Below are 24159 nucleotides of genomic sequence, written 5' to 3'. Positions count from 1 at the left end.
TAAGTTACTCATGAATTCTACCAAATGTTTAAAGAATAATTAATATCAGTTCTTCACAAACTGTTCCAAAATAAAAACATGAGGAAACACTTTCCAATTTGTTCTATGAGACTGGTATCACTATAATACCAAAACATAACAAAAACAACACAGACACACACACAAAAAACCATAGGCCAATCTCCCTTATAAATATATAATAGATACAAAAATTCTCAAGAAAATACTAGCAAAAATGAATCTAGCAACATATACAGAGGGATTATATACTATGATCAACTGGGATTTATCCCATGAAGGCAGTATTGTTTCAACACATGAAAATTCATCAAGGTAATAAAGGACAAAATCACACGATCATCTCAATAGTTGCAGAAAAATCCCATGATTATCTCAACAGTTGCAGAAAAAGCATTTGACAAAATCTAATACCAAAAGTACAAGCAACTAAAAAAATAAATTGAACTTCATCAAAATTAAAAACTTTTGTGCTTTAAACGAAACTATTAAGAAAGCAAAAAAGCAACCCACCGAATGAAAGAAAATGTTTGCAAATAGTGTATTTGATAAAGGTATGAATGAGAATATGGAGAGAATATAAAGAACTTACAGCACAGCAAAAAAAAAACCCAATTAATAATGGACAAATAATTTAATATGTATTTCTCCAAGGAAGACATACAAGCAGTGAACACATGAAAAAACACTCGACATCTTTAGTCATTAGGGAAATGTAAATTTCTACAATGAGATACTACTTTACACCCACCACTATGGCAATTATAAAAAAAATGCAGGGCAACAAGTAAAGCTAGTGAGTATGTAGAGAAATTGAAACCTTCGTTCATTGCTGGTGGTGCAAAATGGTGCAATTGCTTTGGAAAGATTGTTAGCTGCTATATGACCCACCAGTTCCACTCCTCGGTAAGTTTCCAAGAGAAAGAAAAACATATCTCTCCATAAAAAACCTTGTGCATGAATGTTCATGGGAGCATTATTCAGAATAGCCAAAAAGTGGAAAAAACTCATATGACCATCAATTGTTGAGTGGCTAGACAAAATGTGGAATATCTGTGTAATAGAATACTAACCAGCCATAAAAAGAAATGAAGCACATGTTGCAAAATGGATGAACATTGGAAACACTACATGAAGTGAAAAGCACCAGACACAACTGACACATAATGTATGATTCCATTTATATGAAATGTCCAGAATGGGAAAATCCATAGAGATATAAAGTAGATGTGTGATTTTCAGGGGTTGGAGGAAGGGAATACTGGGAATGACTGCTAACGGGTAAGAGGTTTCTTTTTGGAGTGGTAAAATGTTTTGGAATTAGGTCTTAGTGATTGTTGTACAACCTCATGAGTATACTAAAACCACCAAATTGTATATCTTTAAAAGATGTATTTTATGGTATATAAATTATACCTCGATTTTAAAAGATTCTTATTTCAAAAGTCAGGGCTTGGGAGAAATTGTAGTCATTCTTGACTTTTACCATTCCACATCCAATCCATCAGGAAATCCTGCCAGCTATACTTAGAAATATATCCATAAACAGATCACTTTCACCAACTCCATTGCTACATCTCCTGGTTTAAGCAATCATAATTTCTTCCTCAACTGTAGCCTCCTCACTGGACATTCTGCTTCCATACTTGCCTCCTACTCTATTCTTAACACAGCAGCTACAGTGATGATGTCATTCTTCTGTGCAAAAATCTCTAATGTCATTCCACTTCACTGACAGTAAAAACCAAAGTTGCTATTATGGTCCATAGGCTCTAGAGCTATACAGTCCAACATAGTAGCCATTAGTCACATACAGTTATTGAGGCCTTGAAATGGAACTTCAGCAAATAAGGAATTTTGAAAGTGTATTTGGAAGAACTCATGTGTGTGTGAATCTACTTTTCCAAGTGCAAATTTTACATAGTTTTAGATTTAGAAAGCTAAATACAGGTTGCAATTGTTTACTAGGGATGCCATACAAAATACCACGGACTGGCCAGCTTAAACAGAAATCCATTTTCTCGTGATTCTAGAGGGTGAAAGTCTGAGATGAAGGTGTCACTGCGCTGATATCTTCTGAGGTCTCTTTTCTTTGGCTTGCAGATGGCTATCTTCTGCTGTCTTACACTGTCTTCCTTCTGTGTGTGTCTGTGCCCTGACCTCTCTTCTTACAAGGATAACAGTCATTATAAGGACACCAGTCATTTGGATTTTTCTTATAAGGACACCAGTCATTTGGATTAGGGCTCACCTATATGACCTCATTTTACCATATTCACCTCTTTAAGGGCCTTCTTTCCAAATATAATCACATTCTGAGGTCCTTGCAGTTAGAATTTCAACGTATGAATTTTGAGGAAATGAAATTTAGCCCATAATATGGGTTAAATATGTTTAATGAAAATTTAGCATCCAAATTGACATGGGCTGCAATCATAAATTATAAACCAAAATTTGAAGATATAGTGATGAGAAAAATAATCTAAAATACCCCCCCACCCCGCCCACTTTTTGAGACGGGTATAGATCTTGCCATGTTGCCCAGGCTGGCCTCAAACTCCCGGGCTCAAGTGATCCTCCCGCCTTAGCCTCCCAGGTAGCTGGGACTACAGGTGCATGTAAAAAATCTTTTTGATAAATTCTTTTATATTGATTATGTGTTGAAAAAATAGTATTTTGGATATATTGACTAAATATATTATTAAATCTACTTTACCTGTTTCTTTTTTAAGTGTGGCTACTAGAAAGTTTAGAATCGTATCTGTGGCTCACATTCTATTTCTATTGGCCAGCACTACTCTACAATGTAGCCTCACATTTTACCCAGCTAATCCCATTTCCTGCTGCTCTATTCCAGTCTCTCTGTACCAGCTTCATTGGTGCGCCTAGAACTCTGAGGCCTTTGCACTTGCTGTTCTTTCTGTCTGGAACACTTGAGCTCCAGATGTCCCTGTGACTTGCTCCTTGCGTTCTTGGGACATTATTCAAACATTGTGACACCTCTGATTGACTTTCACACATATGTATAGATATATGCATATATATATACACACACATATGTATATATATATATACACACACACACACATATATATTTACTGAAGCATACATAGCGAGGTCATAGAAGTGGAAAAGGGAAGGGGTGAAAGTCAGTTGGAGGTGTCACAACTGCGGGAGACCCTCTGAGAAACTAGGTAGAGCACATCTCAGAACTGTCTTGCTCAGGAGCAAGGAAGCTGGGGTATATCCATCACCTGCGTTCTCGAATTATTTGAGAATCACTCCTAGGGACAGTCATTCCATAACGTTTCCATAGAAAAACATTGAAGCTTGAGGTGAAATTCTATTGGCATGAATGAGAACTACCCACAAAAGCTACAGGTGACTTGGGGGAGAGCTAACAGTCTCTGCTGTACTCCTTTGCCCCCAACACTCCCCACCCTCTGAGACCAACTGAACTGTGTCCTCCAAAATTCACATGTTGAAATCCTAACTCCCAATGTGACTGTACTTGGAACAAGATCTTTAAGGAGATCATTAAGGTTAAATGAAGTCCTGAGGTGGAGCCCTGATCCAGTAGGATTCATGTCCTTACAAGAAGATACACCAGAACACTTGCTCTGTCCACCTGCACAGAGAAAGGCCACGTGAGCACACAGCAAGAGGGCAGTCGTCTGCAAGCCAGGAAGAGAGAAACAGAATTTGCTGGTACCTTCGTCTTGGGCTTCCAGTCTCCAGAACAGTGAGAGAGTATATTTCTGTTGCTTAAGCCACTGCTGTTTACGGTATTTTTTATGGCAGCTCTAGCAGACTAATCCGCTCTCTGTGTTTATTTATTTACCTTCTGAGGTTTACCACCATCTCACATAGTATGTATTGTACTAGTTTATTTCATTTATTTGTTTTCTTCATCCACTATTGTATAGAGTCTGTGAGGACAGATATTTTTGTCTCTTTTGTCGTCTGCTATTTCACCAGTGCATAGAAGAATGCCTGGAGTGTATTTGTTGAATGAACAAGTGAATTCATGTCTGTAGCTTCAATTGTGGTATCTTATTGATATTATGAAATATTAAGGACCACCTACATAATTTGTGGGGGCCCAGTGCAAAATAAAAATGTGGGAGTTTCTTGCTCAAAAACTTCAAGTGCTGACAACAAAGTGTTAAATCACACATGGGACCTTTCTAGCATAAGGCCCTCTGTGGCTGTACAGGTCACAAGCCCATGAAGCTAGCCATGTATGTGATCCCCAGATATCTCTGGCTTGGGCCACTCCTTTGAATTTTAGTCCTACACATGCAGCTGCCAGTCTCTTTTGCCTGGATATCTGAAGGCATCTCTAGCTGATGCTCCAAATGGAGTTCCTGTTTTTGGCTCTCACCCAGTGTCTCTTCCTTAGCTGGGCAGCCACCACCCACCCAGTCAGGCTGTCCAGAGTTCTATACACCATCATTATAACTTCCTCATCCACGTTTGGTTCTGTCCATTTAATTCCTAAATTTCCCTTGAGGATATATATTTTCCCAGCTCTACTAAAACCACCTGAGTCCAACTTATCCTAATTTCTCATCTGAACCATTCCTGATTTCCCCCCAAATCCTGTGTACCTCTTCACCATTTACACAACAGCCACAGCCAACTCTCTTAAATGCAAACATGATCATCTCACTCTCCTGCTTGGGCACCTCCGATGGCTTCCCACCACTCTTTTTGTTTGTTTGTTTGAGATGGAGTCTCACTCTGTCGTCAGGCTGGAATGCAGTGGTGCAATCTCAGCTCACTGCAACCTTCGCCTCCCGGGTTCAAGCAATTCCTGTGCCTCAGCCTCCTGAGTAGCTGGGATTACAGGTGTGTGCCACCATGCCCGGCTAATTTTTTGTGTTTTAGTACGGACAGGATTTCACCATGTTGGCCAGGATGGTCTCAATCTTCTGACCTCATGATCCACCTGCCTCGGCCTCCCAAAGTGCTTGGATTACAGGTGTGAGCCATCGTGCCCAGCCCCACCACTCTTATAATCAATGAAGATTCAAGCGTGGCTTGCAGGGCCCTGTCTGATTAGGTCCTGCTGTCCTTCCCAGCTGCACCTATGTTATCCATCCCCACCCGTCTGTGCTCTAGCCACTCTGGTTCTTCATCATGGCCTGCTCCCCATCTTCACTTGGAAAGGCAGTTATTCTTTATACCTTTTTACAGATAAGGACACTGAGCTTCAAAGTGACAAAATGACTTACCCCAGGGAACACTACCAGTAAGAGGCAGAGTGTGTTCTGGAACCTTTATCGAATGAATGAATGCATGCATGCATGAATGAACAAGTGAATGATGCAGTAAACAAAGGCCCTAGGTCAGGAGTACTTAGGTGGCTCAGTGGAGATGCATTGAAGGACATGATTACCTGTTAGGCCCTGCTAGGGCTCTCTTCTGCAGTGTGTGCCTTACTATGTGTGAGGAGGTGCTGTCTTGCTTTCAGTGTGTAAATATCATGCCTTGATGGGGAAACTGCAGCAGAGAGGCCCTGCTGCCCCAGCACATCTGTTGCAGCCCACACAATACTTCCAGAGTGAAAGCAACAAACTCAACGAACTGCAAAGTTGTTTGTACCACCTGGGTGCAAGCAGGAGTGAGTGTGAATGTGATAGTTTCTGTTCCTTTTCTTTTTATAGGTTAGGAGCTGGGAGAGGTGAATGATTCTCAAGGTGGCTATGAGCCTTTTGCTCTTTTATATTGCCAGGCAGAATCAGGGCTAGGATGTGACAGGCTGTTCCCCCAATCCCAGGCCTGCAGGGTGAGGCTGGGGGACAGAGAGTTCCCAGTTCCCAGCTCACAGTCAGTGGGGTGGAGTGGGGGACCTTCTCTGATAGCCCACACTTCTGTCAGTGGGAAGTTTTGGATTTGTTCTAAGGGGCAGAAGCAGACATTCCTTCCTATGTGGGGCTATTGTGCAAAGTTTGGGGACAAAGCCAGGTGGAGAAATGTGGGTATTTAGAATAATGGCTGCCTTTTCAAATGAAAACTCTTTAAACATTTGTTTCACGTCTATGTAGAACTGGGGCTAAGACTGTAGTTACAAGGGGGATATGAGGAAGGTGCTGATGGCAGTGCTCTGCCTCTCTGTCCCTTGGGTCTCAGGCAGCCCACTCAACACAACAGAAATCCACAATCCTTAGGAGCCACTCAGAAGTCCCCTCCTAGAAGTTATCATCTATACTATTAAAGCATGCCCTTTGCTGGGCTAACTCGAGAACCCAGAAGGCCTCTCAACCAGCGGCATGGTCTCCTGGGAAGAGTTTTGAAAAATACAAGGGCTCTTAGTGAGGTGCCCTCAACCCACACATCTGAAGGATTGCCATTAACTACCTCTTTGTAATGGCTGCTGAGGGCCTGGGGCAGCACAGGTGGTGGAGGAATGGACCGGAACCTGACTGTCCTTAGAGAGCCTGTGGCTCTGAAACATACTGGGCTGGCTTTTGCTCACAGCCTGGTCTTCTTTACCATTCTTCCCCAGCAGAGTCATCGTGGGGCTGGCCTCAGGTGTGGAGGTTTTGTCCCACTCCTGCGTCCTCTGTTCCCTTTGGCTCCAACCCCACCCTTGTCCCCTTTCTGCTCTCAGGTGTCTACCAGCTGACCCTTGATAGCAGGTTGATGCTCTTATTTTGCCCAGAGTATTTCTTTAAGGCAATAAGTTGTTTTGGAGAACCAGGTGAGTGAAATTTCAGGCCATAACACTGTTACGAAGATAATAAGGCTGCTTTTCAACACCGTTTTAACTTCTACCAAGTTAACACATTCTCAGTTGTAAGAACATCTGCTGTAAAGCATTTTTCTGCCCATTTTATAGTTTGCCCTTCACAATAGTCTGTGAAGTAGGAAGGACATTATTCTTAATCCCATTTTACAGATAAGGACACTAAGCTCCTGAGTGACAAAAGGACTTATCCTAGGGCACACTACCAGTAAGAGGCAGACAGAGGTTGACTACTGATATGGTTTGACTCTGTATCTGCACCCAAATCTTACCTTGAATCGTAATCCTCATCATCCTCATGTGACACGGGCAGAACCAGGTGGAGGTAATTGGATCTCCCTCATGCTGTTTTTGTGATAGTGAGTTCTCACAAGATCAGATGGTTTTATGTCTAGCATTTCCTTTGCTTTCACTCACTCTGTCCTTCCGCCCTGTGAAGAAGGTGCTTGCCTCTCCTTTGCCTTCCATCATGATCGTAAGTTTCCTGAGGCCTCCCTAGCAATGCGGAACTGAGTCAATTAAACCTCTTTCCTTTATAAATTAGCCAGTCTCAGGTATTTCCTCATAGCAGTGTGAGAACAAACTTATACAACTATATAGGTCTTTTGACGTCAAATACAATGTTCTTTCCTCTGCTCCTCAGATAATCTTAATTCTTTTCTTTTCTTTTCTTTTCTTTTCTTTTCTTTTCTTTTCTTTTCTTTTCTTTTCTTTTTCTTTCTTTCTTTCTCTTTCTTCCCTCTGTGGCCCAGGCTGGAGTAAACTCGGCTGGCTGCAGACTCCCTGCGTCCGGCTCCCATGATTCTCCTGCCCTGGCGTGCGCGCTGCCTGGGATTGCCGCTGCGCGCCACCACCCCTCCCTGATTTTTCTCCTTCGGCTGGAGGCGCGGTTTCGCCATGTTGGCCACGCTGGTCTCCAGCTCCTGACCTCCAGTGCTCTGCCCGCCTCGGCCTCTTGAGGTGCTGGGACTGCAGACGGAGGCTCGCTCATTGGGTGCTCGGTGTTGCCGGGGCTGGAGTGCAGTGGCGTGGTCTTGGCTCACTGCAGCCTCCGCCTCCCAGCCGCCTGCCTTGGCCTCCCAGGGTGCTGGGATTGCAGCCTCTGCCCGGCCGGGCCGCCGCCCCGTCTGGGAGGTGGGGATCGTCTCTGCCTGGCTGCCCATCGTCTGGGTTATGAGGAGCTCCTCTGCCCGGCCGCCCCGTCTGGGAGGTGAGGAGCGCCTCTGCCCAGCCGCCACCCCGTCTAGAAAGTGAGGGACGTCTCTGCCTGGCCACCCCGTCTGGGATGTGAGGAGCGCCTCTGCCCGGCCGCCCCGTCTGCGAGGTGAGGAGTGACTCTGCCCGGCCGCCCTGTCTGGGAAGTGAGGAGCCCCTCTGTGCGGCCGCCCCGTCTGGGAAGTGAGGAGCACCTCTGCCTGGCCGCTCCGTCTGGGATGTGGGGAGCACCTCTGCCCGGCCGCCCCGTCTGGGAGGTCTACCACAGAGGCCGGAAGCAATGTGGGGGCTGGATGTGGTAGCTCACGCCTGTAGTCTCAGTACTCTGGGAGGCTGAGGTGGGTTGATCACTTGAGGCTAGGAGCTCGAGACCAGCCTGGCCAACATGGCGAAACATATGAAAAATACAACTGTCAAACCAACCAACGAACCAAGTGACAACAAAACAGGTCTACCCTGGAGTCATACTCTAATTTTTTCTATTTTCCTCCCTTTCTGATCCTTTATCCCACTTTCTTTTTCTTCCTCTTCCTTCTCCTTCTTCTTTGTCAAATAGAGGATTGAGTTATTATCATTGATCCATACAAAGTCCCTCTCTCATTTATTTTATTTAATTCCCACCCCCCATTTCTATTCCCCGTCTTCCCATGTGCAACCTTCCTAATATGTTCGGTATGCATCTTTTTGTTCATATGTACTTTTAGAAAATGTTTATTGTTTTGTGTGCAAAAAAAAAAAAAAAAGTCTGGATTGAATGTGTATCAGCTGCACGTTCAATAGTTTATCTAATTTGTAGGTTTATTAATGCTACCAGTTCTGGATGATTCCTGCTGATTACCGGGTAATATCTAAGTCATATAAAAAACAAAACAAGCATATATTTATAAATAATGTAAAAAATGAATGAAAGGCGAGGAAGAAACATTTATTGAGTGCCTACTATCTATCCTAGTAAGACTTCTCATAAACAGATTTTAATAGGAATGGTTTCATATAACTATTTAATCCAAAACATGTCATCTTATAAAATTGGGACATTATTTTCTAAGTCAAAACTTTCTATTTCAGCTAATACAGACCAGAAATAGAAATTTTAAGGGCCAAATGTCATTGGTAAATTTTTATAGTATTCTAGCTTCTATAATGTTCTAGCTTAGTAAACATCAATTAAAAAAATCAAAGATGTAAAATGTTTACGGAAAGTAATGAAGATGCAATTATTGCCAAATCAGCTAATATTAAATAAGCAATCCTATACAATACAGTAACCCCTATTTATCTGCGGTTTCACTTCCTGTGGCTGCAGTTACCTGCAGTCAACTGTAGTTTGAAAATATTACATGGAAAATTTCAGAAATAAACAATTCATAAGTTTTAGATTGTAAAAAAAAAAAAGATAATCTTAATATTTGCTCTTCTTGAATATTTTATGGATCTGTCCTAAATTTTACAGTACTAAAAGCTGTTAATTGAGTTTCTTTCATAGATGGAAGATACGGTTGATTCAATTCAGTTTACATCAATTCTATACTGAGTACAAACAGAGTTCTGGGCTAAATACTGGAAATAGAAATGGAAAGCCAAGCCTCTTCCCTTAAAGAGGTCACAGATGATGGGAATTCTCTTCTCACCGATGCCTTCGCAATCACTTCCCAATCCTCTCCAGCCCTTTGGAAAGAAAATAAACCCATTACTCTGCCAAGCTGGAGGTCTTTCCTCCTCAGAGTGTTTTTGTCTTGGAAGAGAAATAAATGGTTCTGCAAATCTGGTAGCGGGTTGCAGCCAGGCTCTAATAGGAGAGACCTGTTTGGGGATGCTTCACTGGCTTTCGATCTGGAAGAAGACCCTGTGATAAACAGGATCATGATGGAGAGCAGCATACCTCCTTTAGCACCAAGAGGTGAACTTCGAATTGTCCTTCTTTGCTGTCAGCTCTGTGGTAAGGTCCACCCTTGCAGGAAGGGACCTTATCAGAGTTTCTTGAGAGACTGAACTGATTTGTCTGTCTGGCCAAGAGAAGTAGACATGAGGACCGTTGATGCCAGTCACATTCACATGTTGACCCGATCCCAGGTGACCTTCACAACTAACATACCATTACAGAGACCTACTGTGGTGACTACATTTGTTTAAAACCAAACTGGACCATGTAGCCCAACAGTCATGGCCAGGACAATTGCAAAGAAAAATCAGCATTGAAACATGTCTGAAAAAGCTAGAAGTGAACATCTGCCCCCACCCTCCCTGCCCCTGGTCTCTTCCTTTCTGTGTACTGGATTTCTTATCTGGGAGGATGAATTGGGTAAAGGGGTTTAGCTGAGGGTGTTTTCCTCTGCCACAAGCTTAGACTACAGCTGGTTAGCCCTTTGCTTTCCCTAACATCATGGAACACTCACATTCTCCTAGGGAGCTTGGGTGGTGATACTGCCCTTCCTTGCTCTGTTGACTGCAATCCTGGACCTGAATATCATTCTTAGGTAGAACTGTGGCACAAAATCTTCTCTTCCTTCTATCTTTAGTGCCTAATTACCCTGTATTTCTTTCTTCTTAAGAAAGCTTTAGGACATATGAGATTGTGAGGTATTTGGGGATCTTAAATAATCAATACCATTTATTATTGTCCATCAGGTGAAGCAATAGAGCCAAAGGCCTAATTTACAAGTGACTCTTGGTTTGAAATCTAATTGATTCCTGGGGAGCCATGACAAATTGAACCACTGTAAGACAACTCTCATTTTCTGTAAGTGTCATTTTATCAATTCCACTTTCTACCTTGGAATCTAATCTCATACCACGAAAATACCCAGAGTAATTCCGACAGAATGAAACTAAAATAAAACACAGATATAAGCTTTTCAAACATTTATAAACTATATAAAGACAAATTCAATAGAAAAACTATAACAATGTTCCATTTGGGCGATTCTTTTGTCTTTTGGGCTGAAATGAACCAGCCTGAAGCTTTTTGAAATGTTGCTTCCATGAAGTCTGGATTGAAGTTATCTCTTCTTTCTGTGATAAATCTCCCTGTAACAGTGGCTGTCAACTGAGGGTGATTTTTTTTCCCCTAGAGGACATTTGGCAATGTCTGGAGACATTTTTGGTTGTTACAACATGGTGGGAGGTGGGGGTCCTACTGGAATTTAGTGGGTAAAAGCACAGGGCAGGTCCCTACAACAAAGAATTATCTGACCAAAATGTCATAGTACTGCTGTATTGAAACACTGCTTTGTAGTGTGGACATTTCAAACTGACTTAACATTCAGGTCATTTCGTTGAAAGATAAAACCAGATTTATGTGAATATGTCTCAATTTCTTTAAATGGTACTGGATGGGGGTTAGGGAAGGATAGGAGGGCAGGCTGTTCCACATTGACTTCTTTAATCATCTCTTGCTTTTCCAAGTCAATAAGTCAACTGGGTTACCTTTAATTGCAACCCAGGTTGTTATTGTTGTTGCCAATTGTTTCAGTGTAGCTTTGGTTGTAAATACAAGCTTTGGTTATTACTTTGTGGTTTTCATTTGTGGGGGGAGAAATCATAAACAGTGAGTGGGCTCACAAATCAAGCCAGGTATTACCTGCATGCAGGCATAATATATGCATTCCTCATAGTTTTCATTGTTTATCTTGGATCTTTAAATTTCCTGTACAGCTAGCATACTGAATTTTCATAATTGCTACTGCATTTCTTATAATTTACACGTATTTGCCAGAGACCTCTGAAGAGCTTGTTGTTTGTCATGAAGAGCACAGCTGCGAATGAAGGCCTAGCAGTGATCTCTGATGATAGCAATTTTTATTTAAAGCATTAAAGGGCATCAACATCTAAAAGTTGATCCATACCTTCCACTGGCCCCTGGCCCCTGCCCCCGGGGAAAATTCTGCAGTAATCAGTTTTTTTTTTAAGAAGGTTCTGTCAACTTTTTGGATCCAAGAGCCTCCTTAATTGCCACTTTTCTTAGTGTTAGAAGTGTTTGAAATGTGTCTGAGTTTAAAAAAAATATTGTCAGTGTTGAAATGACAACGCTCATCTAATTAACTGAGTTTTTTCACTGTATATCTCTTTCCATTTTCTCATGAACACATAAACATAAGTTTGGAAATTTTACTTTATTTTAAAAACTTTGAAGCAAGGAGCCTTACATATGTGTGAAATATCTGAATTAGAGAGTAGGGAGTTCGGTAAAAACTGGTGGAAAAGGAAAGAGTCAAAAAGAGAATAAATGTCTGGCCCTCAGGCCATGGATTGCTGAATCTCTTTCTAGAGAATGACTTCCCCACCAGCAGGAACGTCTCTGGGAAAGGAACCACGTCTGGTGTGTTTACTGCCTTGCAACTGTGTGATGGTTTATTTTATGTGTCAACTTGACTGCACCACAGGGTGCCCCGATTAAACATTATTTCTGGGTGTGTCTGCAAAGGTGTTTTTGGATGAGATTGGCATTTGAACTGGAGCACTGAGTAAAGTAGTCTGCTCTGCCTAATGTGAGTGGGCATCGTCCAATCCATTGAGGACCTGAATAGAACAAAAAGGCTGAGGATAGAGGAATTTGCCTTTTGTTTTCTTTCTGCCCACCTATTAAGCTGAAATGTTGTTCTTCTTTAACGATTTGAGTGGGATTTACAACAGTGGCTTCTCTAATTCTCAGGCCCTTGGAATTGGACTGAATTGTACGACCAGGTTTCTTGAGTCTGTGGCTTGCAGACAGCAGACTGTGGGACTTCTTAGTCTCCATAATCACGTAAGCCATTTCCTCATAAGTCTCTCTCTCTCTCTCTCTCTCTCTCTCTCTCTCTCTCTCACACACACACACACACACACACACGCAAACATAATGTAAATCTCCTATTGGTTCTGTTTCTCTGGAGAATCCTGACTAATACAAACTGGTATTAAAGTTTCAATAAAAGAATTTTTTTTAACTGGGAAAAAAGAGAGAGAGAGAGAGAGAGAGAGAGAGAGAGACCAAATCTCTTTCGGGAGAAGCAGAGGGTGTGCAGGCCTTTCATCTTTTTATATATCCAGAATCAGTATTGGATCTGGTATATAGTAGGTACTTATTGAATGTGGATGGTGAGATGAGTGAAGAGGAACAAGAGACTCATTTATGTGTAGCTTTACGAGTCCAACGCATACTCTTTTTATAATTATTTGAAAGCCCGGGCAATGGGGAATATTGTACGTGTCACATGAGCGGAAAGATACAGGCCCAAAGGGCCCTAATTTGTAGTGATGTCTTATTGCTGACTGGCAAAGGGGTCACTGCTAAAGCACACGTCCCCAGGGACGCTGGGGGTATTATGGGCAAGAAGATGCTACTGGGTAATTGCACTGATTACTAATGTTGCTAACATTTCTCTTGCTTAATAATCCACTTTTAATATTACCCCTGGCAGTTCTTTGTTCCCATAACACAACAATAATTAAATGTGTGTTCAGATGCTTGTAAATGCACCCAGAGGTCTTAAGCAATGGGTGAATTATACTCATTTAAGTTAGAACATAATGCTAGCATTCAGCAACCTCAGGAGTAAATACTAATTACTGAAGTTCCTTTAAGTTTCACTGTATTACATTAGTTTCCATTTTCATTTTCAAGACAACGTACAGGACAAGATTCAAATGACAGGTTTTTATCTCAATATTACAGCAGTCACTCCTCCAGTCCCATAATCCTGAGCTATAGGGTTCCAGAATGGCTTATTTAAAACAGGACCAGGAAATGTGGCAGTTTTTAAAGGGCCACCTTGGTCTGACATTCCAGATTTTTTTTTTTTTTTTTTTTTTTTTTTTAGGAAATGAGGAGAAAAAGAGGAAATGTGGCACAGGGCAAGGGCTAGGAAAGGTGCCTCGCCTGCTCTGTTTGCAAGGGTGCCTTCTATGGTAGATGGCCATGTGTCTAGAGTTTTGTCCCTGTTTTACACATGGCGCCAGGGGTGTGAAGAAGCCTGCTGGTGTCACGCCTTTTTAAAAATTTATTTCCAGGGTTGGGACTCTGTTCCTTCTTTAAAGCACTCATTATTTCTCCCTTTTAACATGGAAGGTGGAGAAAGTCTCTCCTTTGTGGTCTTGGGTCTTCACAATGCCAACTCTGTTCCTGGCTCTGTGATTGAACTTCAAGCAAACATGAGTACTAAACCACACCTGGCCCCGTTCCAGCAGGCTCTGCTGTTTCGTGCCCCTGACCCTGGTTCATGAGGCTCCCACCTCTTTTTTTTCCCTTGGATAATTTCTGTTGTCATACGACCTCCCCCGGACAGGCTCCTAATATCCCCCTGCCCACTCCAGCATGGGAGAGCATGTCTGGGTTTGCGGTGCTTACCCTACACCATTACTCAGTGATCTCTGCACTTCCTGACTGCCTGTGCTCCTGGAACTGGACTGGAAGAAGCTCCCCTCATGACTCTCTTTTTGGGGCTGTTCTCTGACTGGGGTCTTAATGTAACCCAGAGGTGAGAGTTGATCTTATATTATGCACTGGGTCCATTTTTAAGGGACAGAAAGGGAAAAGGTTTTTCCAAGTGACCAAGGCTGAGAGGCAGTGGCTAATGGTGCATTAGCTGGAGCTGCTCCCAGGCAGAGCAACAGAACCTGGCAGTGGAGGAGCTGACTGAGTGGAGGGCAGGCTGGCTCAGTATGCCGGGCCTGTCAAATGTTCTCCGGCAGTACCCACAGATGGCACTAGAGCCTTGGGGATCAGACCACCCCTGGGCACTTCAGGGTTGAGGGAGCCAGGAGACGAGGCTGGAAGGAGGTGGGCAGTGAGTCACCGTCTCCGTGGCTGATCAAGGACTCAAAACTGTACAAAAGGCCTGTCTGGCAATGCTAGGGCAGCAGAGACCACCACCCACTGGTGACCTTTTCTGATAGTAAAAGTAAAGGGTGAGATGAAATTGGTATTTTTACCTGAAAAGGCTGTTAAAGGTTAAAATGACAAAATAAAATTCAGAGGGTTTGGAGGATTTGGTGTTTATGATTTCTCAACGTGGGTGGAAGGTAGGGAAGAAAGAGAAAGGAAGAGAGAGAGAAAGATGCAAAGTGAGAGAAAGATGCAAAGAGAGGAGAGAAGCAGGAGAGTAGAAGAGAGGAGAGAAGAAGGAGGGAAGAATGAGGAAGGGGGCTGAGATATTTAGGATATAATGAGAGAACAGAAACAGGGCAGACAAGAGGCATAGATGGGGGAGCAGGGCCATGGGGGAGAACAGTCCACCCAAAGGGTGATGTGGAGAAGATGGGCTGGCAGAAGCGGGCCGGAAACGTTAAGGAGAGGAGGCCCAGAGAAAAGAAGGCAGGCCCATCTTTAAGACAGACACGCCCCCCAATGCCCCTAGGACTCAGAAGACACGCATCTTTCTTTCAGGATCTTTTATTAACGTATAGAAAATGTGTTTAAAAAAGGAACTATACAGAGGCTAAAAGCAACCAGGACTAAAAATACTAGTTAACAATGGTTAACAAGCAGAGATTCCAGTCTTTGAGCTACAGTGCCATGAAAGGATCAGGGAAGTTGGTTTTTCCTCTCCCTTCCTCTGTACATTTTTATTTTTATTTTAGCTAATTAAAGTGTGCATCGTCTGAGGAGTATGCACTCCATTTTGTTTTTTTTTCTTCCTTCCAGTCTTTCTTTTAAGTAAGCGCTTTTTCAAGCTCATTGTAGCTACAAAGTCAGTAAATTGGTCTTTGTTATTTTTACCTGAAAAGGCTGTTAAAGGTTAAAATGACAAACTCAAATTCAGAGGGACTGGAGGATTTGGTGTTTGTGATTTCTCAGAACAACAATCTAGAGACCACCAGGGTGGGTTTCAGCTGCTCGGAGCCCCAGTTAATGACCCCCTCAGTGTCACAGTGATTTGCTTAGGGTACCTGGGCATCCCCATGGGTCTGGGGAGTATTCGAGGTTGGAATCATTAGATGTGTGTGTTTGTGCATGTGCACCTGTGTATGTGTGCATGCATGTGTGCGTGTGTGTGTGTGTGTGTGTGAATGATTGGAAGGAGGAGCCTGTGTGTTAACCAGAATAGACTCACATAGATTCTAAACCTTGAGTCTGTGGGACCGTTCTGTGAGTCTGGGCCTCCGCAGTTGGTAAAGGAGCACTTAGTTGGCCGACATTTTTGCAGGAATTGAAGTGTCTGTTGCATCTAATGCACAGGTGTCACTGCTGCCCAAGAATCCCCACACTGGAATGGAACCAGTGTTCTGGGGTTCTTTCTTGGGGAGAGCTATTCCTTTATATATAAACATCATTCAATTAAAGGGAAGGGGTTTATGTCTGGAGTTTTGGCCTGGCAGCTAAAAATACCAGGTTGCCAAGTACTGATTTCCTTCTAAATTCCCCAAAGTAGCAAAGAAAGCTGAGATTGTAGCCAACTGTCTTCTGATGCCTTCCCACCCACTAGGGATGTGGGGCAGGTAAAGAGTGAGGAAAAGAAAGCAGGGGGATAAGTAAAATGAATGTATCTCCTGCCTTCTAGCCTCATTCCCCAAATATTTCCACTGACGTACTCCCGCAGGGGACTGTGAAGGTGTTTGTACCCCGGGAGTCTGGAAGGAGGTAGCCTAAATCAGTCTACAACCTGCTGGTGTTAGCCTAAAAATTTATAGGATATCTGCATTTGTGCTATCCATACTGGTTTGAATACACTAATAATATAATCTTTTCTTCCCAAATTCTGGAGTGAAATTGCCGCTCTGAGAACATGTGCCATGTTTATTCTGTGGCTTCTCCTTCCTCAATCCTGGCTGCACTGCCTGCTCCAGCTTGAAAGAAATGACTTTGGATATCCCACTCTTCTAATGTTGGGATGTTCCCAAAAGAGTGAGGTGGGGGGTATTGGGTTTATGTTCTGGTTCTTATCTTCCCCTTCTCATTCTGTTGGGGACCCTCTTCCTCATCTACCAAATTTAAAAAGAAAGAAAAGGAAAGAGATGTCAGGATGTTTCTTATTCCCCATGATGATGAGATTGAGGGTCCCCTGGAGTACATGGCAAAAATAATGCAAGAATTTCCTTTTCTTAAAAGTCAGAGGAAGTGGCATCAAAGCCCCTTTGTAAGAATATTAGTAAAATCCAAGATGGTGGTCACTCGGCTAAATAAATATAAACAGCAGCCTCATGAAGTGGAAAAATCAAGGGCTTCAAAATTAGACAAAGATTCAGATTATGGCTCTATTTAGTAGCTGTGTGACTTTGAGCATGTTACTTAACCTTCTTGGCCCTCCATTCCCTCTTCTATAAAATGGTTAAACCTGACTTAAAGTTTATGGTGAGGATTTAGTAAAGTAATATATGTAAAGCCCTTTGCACAGTATCTGGTAAATAGTAGGTATGCAATAAATGCTGTTTATCTTAGTCTTCATTTGGGGAGAATCAAATTAAAAAGCTTATACCAGACCTGAACTCAGCTCTGTTACTAACTGCCTGTGTGAATGTGAGCAAATTGCCTAAACTTTCTTGCCCTTGGTTTCCTTGAGAGGAAATAAAATGAGAGGATCATATTAGATGATCTTGAGTCCCGTCCAGCTCTGAAAGTGTATTTCCAACATTTGCCTGTTGGAGGCAGTGTTGAGCACATTAGTGCTCAGTGTCAGGATATTAAAGAGCAACACAGGGTCTCCCTGGGGGCTGCTAAACCAGTGATGGGAAGAATATAATAGTCCATGCGTTCACTTACTGACAGTGCCTCTGGACTGAAACCCTTTCTTGTGACCTAGGTGTTCTAGACCTGTTGGGTGTATGGCTTGCTTCTCAGGGAAGATGTTTGCACCACCTGACCTGAATCCACGGTGCCAATGAGTGAGTGCCAGTACCCAGGAGAGCTGGCCTCATAATAATAATAGAGTTAAATGTTTCTGAACTGGAACTTTAGCATTAGCCTGGCTTCATGGCCCAGACAATAAGGAGCTGTTTTATGAAGTTATCAGAGGGGGCCGAGTGTGTCTGAGGGACAAGAGCTGTGTTATTTGGATGCACTGCAAGAGCCTTATTAAGCTTGAGGAAGGAGGGAGGATTTCCCGTTTGGAGAAAATGCAACACTGTCCAAAGACTGTGAGGTTTGCCAAGGACATTTGGACAATGAAGTGCTGCAGGTGCAATGAAGTCATGTTTCAGGCAACGATTGACCTTAAAAAAATAAACAGAATGCTGGAGATGACAAATCAGGCTTGTGACTACTGGTGACGCAAAAGTGAGATCCAGGCAGAACTGGTTGAGCAAACAAAGAAAGTCCTTCTGCTTCTGGTTTTCAGTGCAGTGACAGGCCTCAGTGCCTTAGTTTCTCCTCAAGTTAAGTGGGTGAATGGCAGAAGCTCTGGTGGGAGGCTGGAGGCCAGAACGTGAGAAGCCAATGCTGCTTCCTCACCCATGGCTGTTCCTGCCTGGTCTCTGCATTTTAGTGTGGCGCCACCGGTAGAAGGCTTGTTTTGAATCTCCAATGATCCATCAGCTTCTTCTTAATTTTATATTTTTCTTCTTTCCACCTGTTTCTCAAAGCTTGACAAATGTAGAACTGGCATAAACAAATCCAGAGTGGATACAATTAGAAAGAACCAGAGACATTTTTTCAAATTGGACCTGAATCTACACCAATACATCATCTTAAAGCATATAGGAGTTACTTTCCCTGCTTGCTTTTGAAAGTTTTCATTTGGTCTGTGAGTTCTCATCTGGACTGGTAGTGTCCAAATGCCCCAGTATTGTTGAAGAAAGCTTTATCACATATGTGTAGGATTGGGTTATGGAAGAAGCAAAGGTTTGAGGAGGCATTCAGCTAAACATCTTCAGGAATGTGGTCAAAGAGAGGCTACAGGCACAACCCCAGGGGCCAGCCTGTAACTCAGCTTTCTTTAGCGGATAGACCCTCTCTGTCATGGTAACCTGGATGAAAGCAGACCATCAGGGAAGTGAGGCAGAACTGAGTATGCAGCTCCTGGCATCTGGGTGGGAGACAGACTTCCAGACTTCACACATCTGCCCCATTCCTCTGAGGTGCTGAGACTCCTCCTGCAGCCATGGCAAGTTTGAAGCAAGTGAAAACAAATTATCCCAACTTCTTTGGGATTATTGAAACGGAACTGAATTTTGAATCTCTCAGAGGTTTCTTAATAAAAATTTAAGAGTGGACAGTGAGATGCAAGGAAGGTGGAAAGTGTCCCCCAACCCCATGCCCTACCTCCTTGGAAGAAAAGACATGGAACTAAGAATTAGATTGAATAGTATTCTGGTGATAAGAAAGCAAGCAGTAGAATACCATATATCCTGGGCATGTGACCCCACCTTTCCTGAAATTCTGGGTGGAGGTTACAAAAAAGAAAAAGAAAAAATGTTTTCCTGTCCCAGGGGTATTTGCAAATCCGGGTCACCAGCTAGTCTATTTCAACACCCATAGTTTGGTGTATCTAGTGTTCTTGCACGTTCCGTCTTTCTCCAGAGGAAAGGACAAAGAGGAACTCATAAACTCTTTCCCAACTGACGCTTTTACAAGAGCTGTTTGAAAAGATTCCACAATGACTTTTTGTCCCTTAATCTACAGCTCTGCTCTGGGACTGGATTTGAAAAGTAAAAATGTGATTAGGATTGTTTGGTTTGGCATTGAGCTCATTGGCAACCACGGTTATTTAGGTCTGGCTTTGAAATATCAGGGTGCTGGTTGGTTCTCAGGTGGAAGGAAGCGGGGTGTGAGGAGCCCTACCACTTTATGAGTAGTAGAGGGGGAAGTTGGTAGGTGAGGGACAGGTGGCTTCAAATATTTGTAGATGTTTGCTCGGCATTTCCTTGCTGCCATATGTTGTTGTTGTTCTTTTACAAATCAATCTCCCATACAAATCAGCTGGCCGGTTTTCCTGAGTCCTGGTTTGGCTCTCCTGGAAACCTGGGGACGTGGCCTTTCTCAACCCCGCTGACGTTTCACACAGGGTTTCAGGAGGTGACTGCCACCTTGTGGCCACACTTAGCAAGGACCTCCACTGTGGTCCCAAGGCCAGCAGTTTTCCACGGACTTGTCATTCTTGCCACCTCTTCTACACCTGACCCCTTCACCTTCCAGAAATAACCCTGGTGAATGTGCGTCTGACATGTTGGAAACTATCTTTGTATGTTGGGGAAATGCAAAAAAGGGAAACTGCCTGGACCTTGGGTCTAGACAGTGAATCTATTGCAGTCGTTGGTGGTGGTTTTGGTTTTGGGTATTAGTACGTATCCTGATGTGTCTGCAGTTAAACAGCCTCTGAGAAGGGTCTACCTCGATTCCTTTTGAGTCCCTTTAGGGAAACTTGTGTGCATAGGGTGGGTGCTTTGCGAGTATTGCTTACTGGATCTACCTTTGGGAAATGCAGTTGTGCTTGGAGGAGCAGGATAAGCAGGAATCAGTGAGGAAAGTTAAGAGCGTTGAGTCAAGTTGACCATAGACCTTGGGATGAGAGTGGGGCACAGTGTTTTTTAAACGTGGTGAAAACTCATGAGAAAATCACCCTATTAAATAAAAGGAACCTATAAATCCTTTTATAGAGGGTTGAATAAGCTGATCTTTGAAGTCTCCTTCTTGCTTCAAAATAAAGCTATGCAATGCCGCTGGTACTATTTATAAAAATGTTCCATAGTGTAGAATGGTTTCAATAAAAGGAAGATTTTGGTTTCCACTGATGTTTCTTGACTTCACCTGAATTGACAACACATAATCTTTTTCCATTTCAACTTCCTTGATGAAGTGGGCTGTGCTGGCACCACCCAGCTACCTGGTCTCTATTTTTATGGACAAAAAGAGTTCAGCCTCTCACTCGGCATGATCTTTTCTGTAGTATTTTCGTGTGTGTGTGTGTGTGTTTTATTTATGACTCCTGAATCAATCTCTCTCTTTTCTTTCCCTCCCTCCCTCCCTCCCTTCCTTCCTTCTTTCCTCATGAAACAGGGAGTCTAGTGAATTTTCATTACCTAATTGTACTGTCTCACCATGCCAATTTCTACTCAGGTTTTCAGATCACAGATTAGGATCGTTGACTGTCAAAACTGAAAGGGAAATTAGAACTCATTCTAGTCTAATCTCTCATCTGACAGATGAAGAAACTGTGGCCCAGAGAGGTGAAACAACCCAGCCGATGTCACGTAGCTAAGATGACAGCTGTTGGCCTGTATCTCAGCCCTCAAGTTTCCCATTCAATGTGCTTCCTACTATTCATTGTTGCCCGGCCTCTAGGTAAGTCTTCTGTAATTTACATGCTTGTTGAAAGGATCTGTTTCTGTTTTTTCCTCCTCCCAGTTTGTTGAAGCCCATGGTGAACTGAGAAATGGAAGTGGCGCCTAGGTTTTTCAGGGTATGCCTGTCACATCCACACTGCAGCAGTGGACAACGCCTAGAAGCCTGCGGCAAGGAGAGTGCCTCCAGTCAACAGTGGCTGGCTGCATCCCCATGAGGTCCAAGGCATGATGGTCAGCCCAAGGGACTGTTCATCCTGGTTCTCAAAGCTTGGTAAGAGTGAGGATGTTTCCATTAATTGCCAGCACTCAGGCTCATCCAGTAACTGGTTGGCAAAGGTACACACTGCCCTGGTCAGACAAACATAGGCACTACAGAAAATGGTGCTGGGCCTCAAGGAATGAGAGAGGAAAGGGAGAAGACAGCTCAGGGAACTGGGCATGGATTTGGGCAGATGTTGCGGGGATGGTTGCTGACATTTGATTTGGAGGAGAAATTGAAAGGTCATGGCTTCTAAAGCCTCTAGCTTTCTTGGGCTTAAGAATCAAATCGTGCTAGTGAAGACAGTGCATCTCATGAAATGGGAAGTAGGCCCACAGTTATCACCTATTCACCTTTGGATATCTGGATGTAATTTCCTTTGGCTGTTGTCATTTTTCCTTTCCAAGGCAGAATAGTAAAAGAAGATGGAAAGGCTTCTCATGATCTCACCTCATTAAGAAGGTCATTCCTGTTTCCCATAGGACCAAAAAAGAAAAAAAAATTCAACCTCTTTCCAGGATTATCAGTCAGGGGCATAGCTCTCTGGGCATATACCTTCTTCTTCTGACTCTTATGAAGCCACCTATACTAAGGAGGGCTTAGGTGAAGATGGATATGAGGCCTTTGGTTTGCAATTCAGAAGAAAACAATCTGTGACAAATAGGACCAGAAATGGAGAAAACAGGGCTAGGAAAGATCTGTGTTTCCCATGGAAACTATAATCTCTACGGCAGTGCCCTGATTTTGACTTCTTCAGTCCTTTCCTCAATGCCTGACCCAAAAGTGCTAAAAACTACAACCATCTCCCCTTCCTACCTTTGCAGAAAGTGACTGTCTGTCTGACCTGAGGGTGGGGGCAGTGGCTGATGACTCACAGGCACATAGCCACTGTGCCACCCAGGGCCAGGAGCAGGCAATGCCTTGGGAACTAGATTCCAAAATGCTGGTTGGGCTTGTGAGGCTCTGGGGTCTAAGACAGGATGGGATTAGGCAAAAGGCTCCATCAGGGCCAGAAAAGAGCCACTGTTCTTGAAAGGTAACAGGACATGTGGCTGGTATAGTAAGAGTGTCAGAAGATGAGAATCTTTGGCCCATTATAAAGGACTTGGGGCTGGATGAAGTGGCTGTAGCCTGTAATCCCAGCATTTTGGGAGGCTGAGGTGGGAGGATTGTTCAAGGCCGGGAGTTTGTGACCAGCCTGGGCAACATAGTGAGACCCCCATCTCTACAAAAAATAAAAGAAAAATCAACCAGGTATGGTGGCTCATTCCTGTAGTCCCAGCTACTCAAGAGGCTGAGATGAGAGGATCACTTAAGCTCAGGAAGTCGAGGCTGTAGTGAGCTGAGATTGCACCACTGCACTCCAGCCTGAGCAAGAGTGAGATACTGTCAAGAAAGAAAGAAGGGAGGGAAGCAGGGAAGGCAGGAAAGAAGGAAGGAAAGAAGGAAGGAAGGAAGGAAGGAAGGAAAAAGAACCTGGGTTGTTGGGATGTGGTATAGTTGATCTGTTTCCTTTTAAGGGGAATTGTTGGTAAACCTCTCCTGCTGAGGCTCTTTTCTCTGGGCCACGTGAGAACCTGGCCACGTCAGGCTGTGACAAAATCACAAATATCCGGAAGGCAGAGGACATCTCAGAAGAAGGGTAGAAAAAGGTGTGTGCCTGTCACCATAACAATCTGCACTCCACGACTTGCCTTTGAATTGGCCCTTTAAGAAAACTTCCTACTTCTCCTCCTTGGTGGGAAAGGAGGTGTAGGTTGAGGAGGCCTGGGTAGGAAGGAGAATGGAGACTGAGGGTCAGGCTCCAGGGCAGCAGAAACCAAGAGCAGATGGTAGCCAAAGGATTCCTGCTACATCCCTGCTTCCTTCACATACTCTTAATATGTTGCAAAACACATTGCTATTACCCTCCCCCCTTGTTTCATATTATAAAATACAAACAAATGACAGAAAAGATTGGTTGGCTCGCGGCCACCCGCTGCTCAGAACTGTAAGGACTGCCGTTTTCTCCCTGCCATGAGACGGTGGCTGTAGGGGCGCATCTTCATTTCCACAAAGGGGATGGAGAACTCATGGCCTTTCCAATGGTACCAGTTGATGCCCTAGGCGTGAGAAAGATAAGCATGTCAGGTCATCCCCCTCCATGGAACGCCCCACTTCAAAAAAAAGGGTAATTATGGGACTAGGGAATCCACAATGTGGGGTTAGCTATTTTCAGCTAACATGAAGCTTCGAGGCCGAGTTCCCAATAAAGTGAAAGGGGCAGAGTCTCTTTCCAGCTTTCTCCTTAAATGTGCTGGTGGCCCGGGTCTTTCCAGGGCACATGTTGCAGGTCATTCCTTATTGCCAGCTTTGTTTTTGGCTTCCAGGAGTGGCATGCACCAGTAGATGGTTATGAAATACCAACAGGGTGGAAGCATTTGGAAGAGAATAACTGTGTTTGACTGCTCACTCTTAATGAGAGACTTAGGCGGTTTCCACCTAGGGTGACAAACCCTTTTGGTTTGCCTAGAACTGAGGGGCTTCCCTGATGTGGGCTGTTTCAGTGTTACCAGTTAGAAAGTCTAATTGCTCATGCTGGTCTCCCTGTCACCCAGCTCAGCCTATAAGCTTGTGGTCTCTGATAAGGAAAGATTGTCCAGTTTACACTGGTATTTTCGATGTCTACCTTCCTGGGACCGTTTTTAGGGTAAAGTTGAGTCTGTGAAGCTGTCCTCAGAAC

General features: G+C 43.5%; 1 protein-coding gene across 2 annotated transcripts in view; it reads right to left on the bottom strand.

Moving 5' to 3' along the window:
* Window positions 1-15337: 15337 nt before the first annotated feature.
* The window catches only part of TNR (tenascin R), a 443154-nt gene continuing 434332 nt past the window's right edge, over window positions 15338-24159 (bottom strand). Inside the window, exon 23 of one of the 2 annotated variants that reach the window (XM_003258925.4) lies at window positions 15338-23539. In XM_003258925.4, coding sequence (XP_003258973.2) covers window positions 23420-23539 — 120 coding nt within the window. In that variant the 3' untranslated portion in view covers window positions 15338-23419. The remainder of the gene's footprint in view (window positions 23540-24159) is intronic. The other variant, XM_030823942.1, reaches the window with a different exon arrangement.

This window comes from Nomascus leucogenys, chromosome 12, assembly GCF_006542625.1.
Source record: "Nomascus leucogenys isolate Asia chromosome 12, Asia_NLE_v1, whole genome shotgun sequence".
NCBI lineage: Eukaryota > Metazoa > Chordata > Mammalia > Primates > Hylobatidae > Nomascus > Nomascus leucogenys.
Note: the sequence above shows the minus strand (reverse complement) of the source record. Positions and strands in the feature narration are given on the sequence as shown.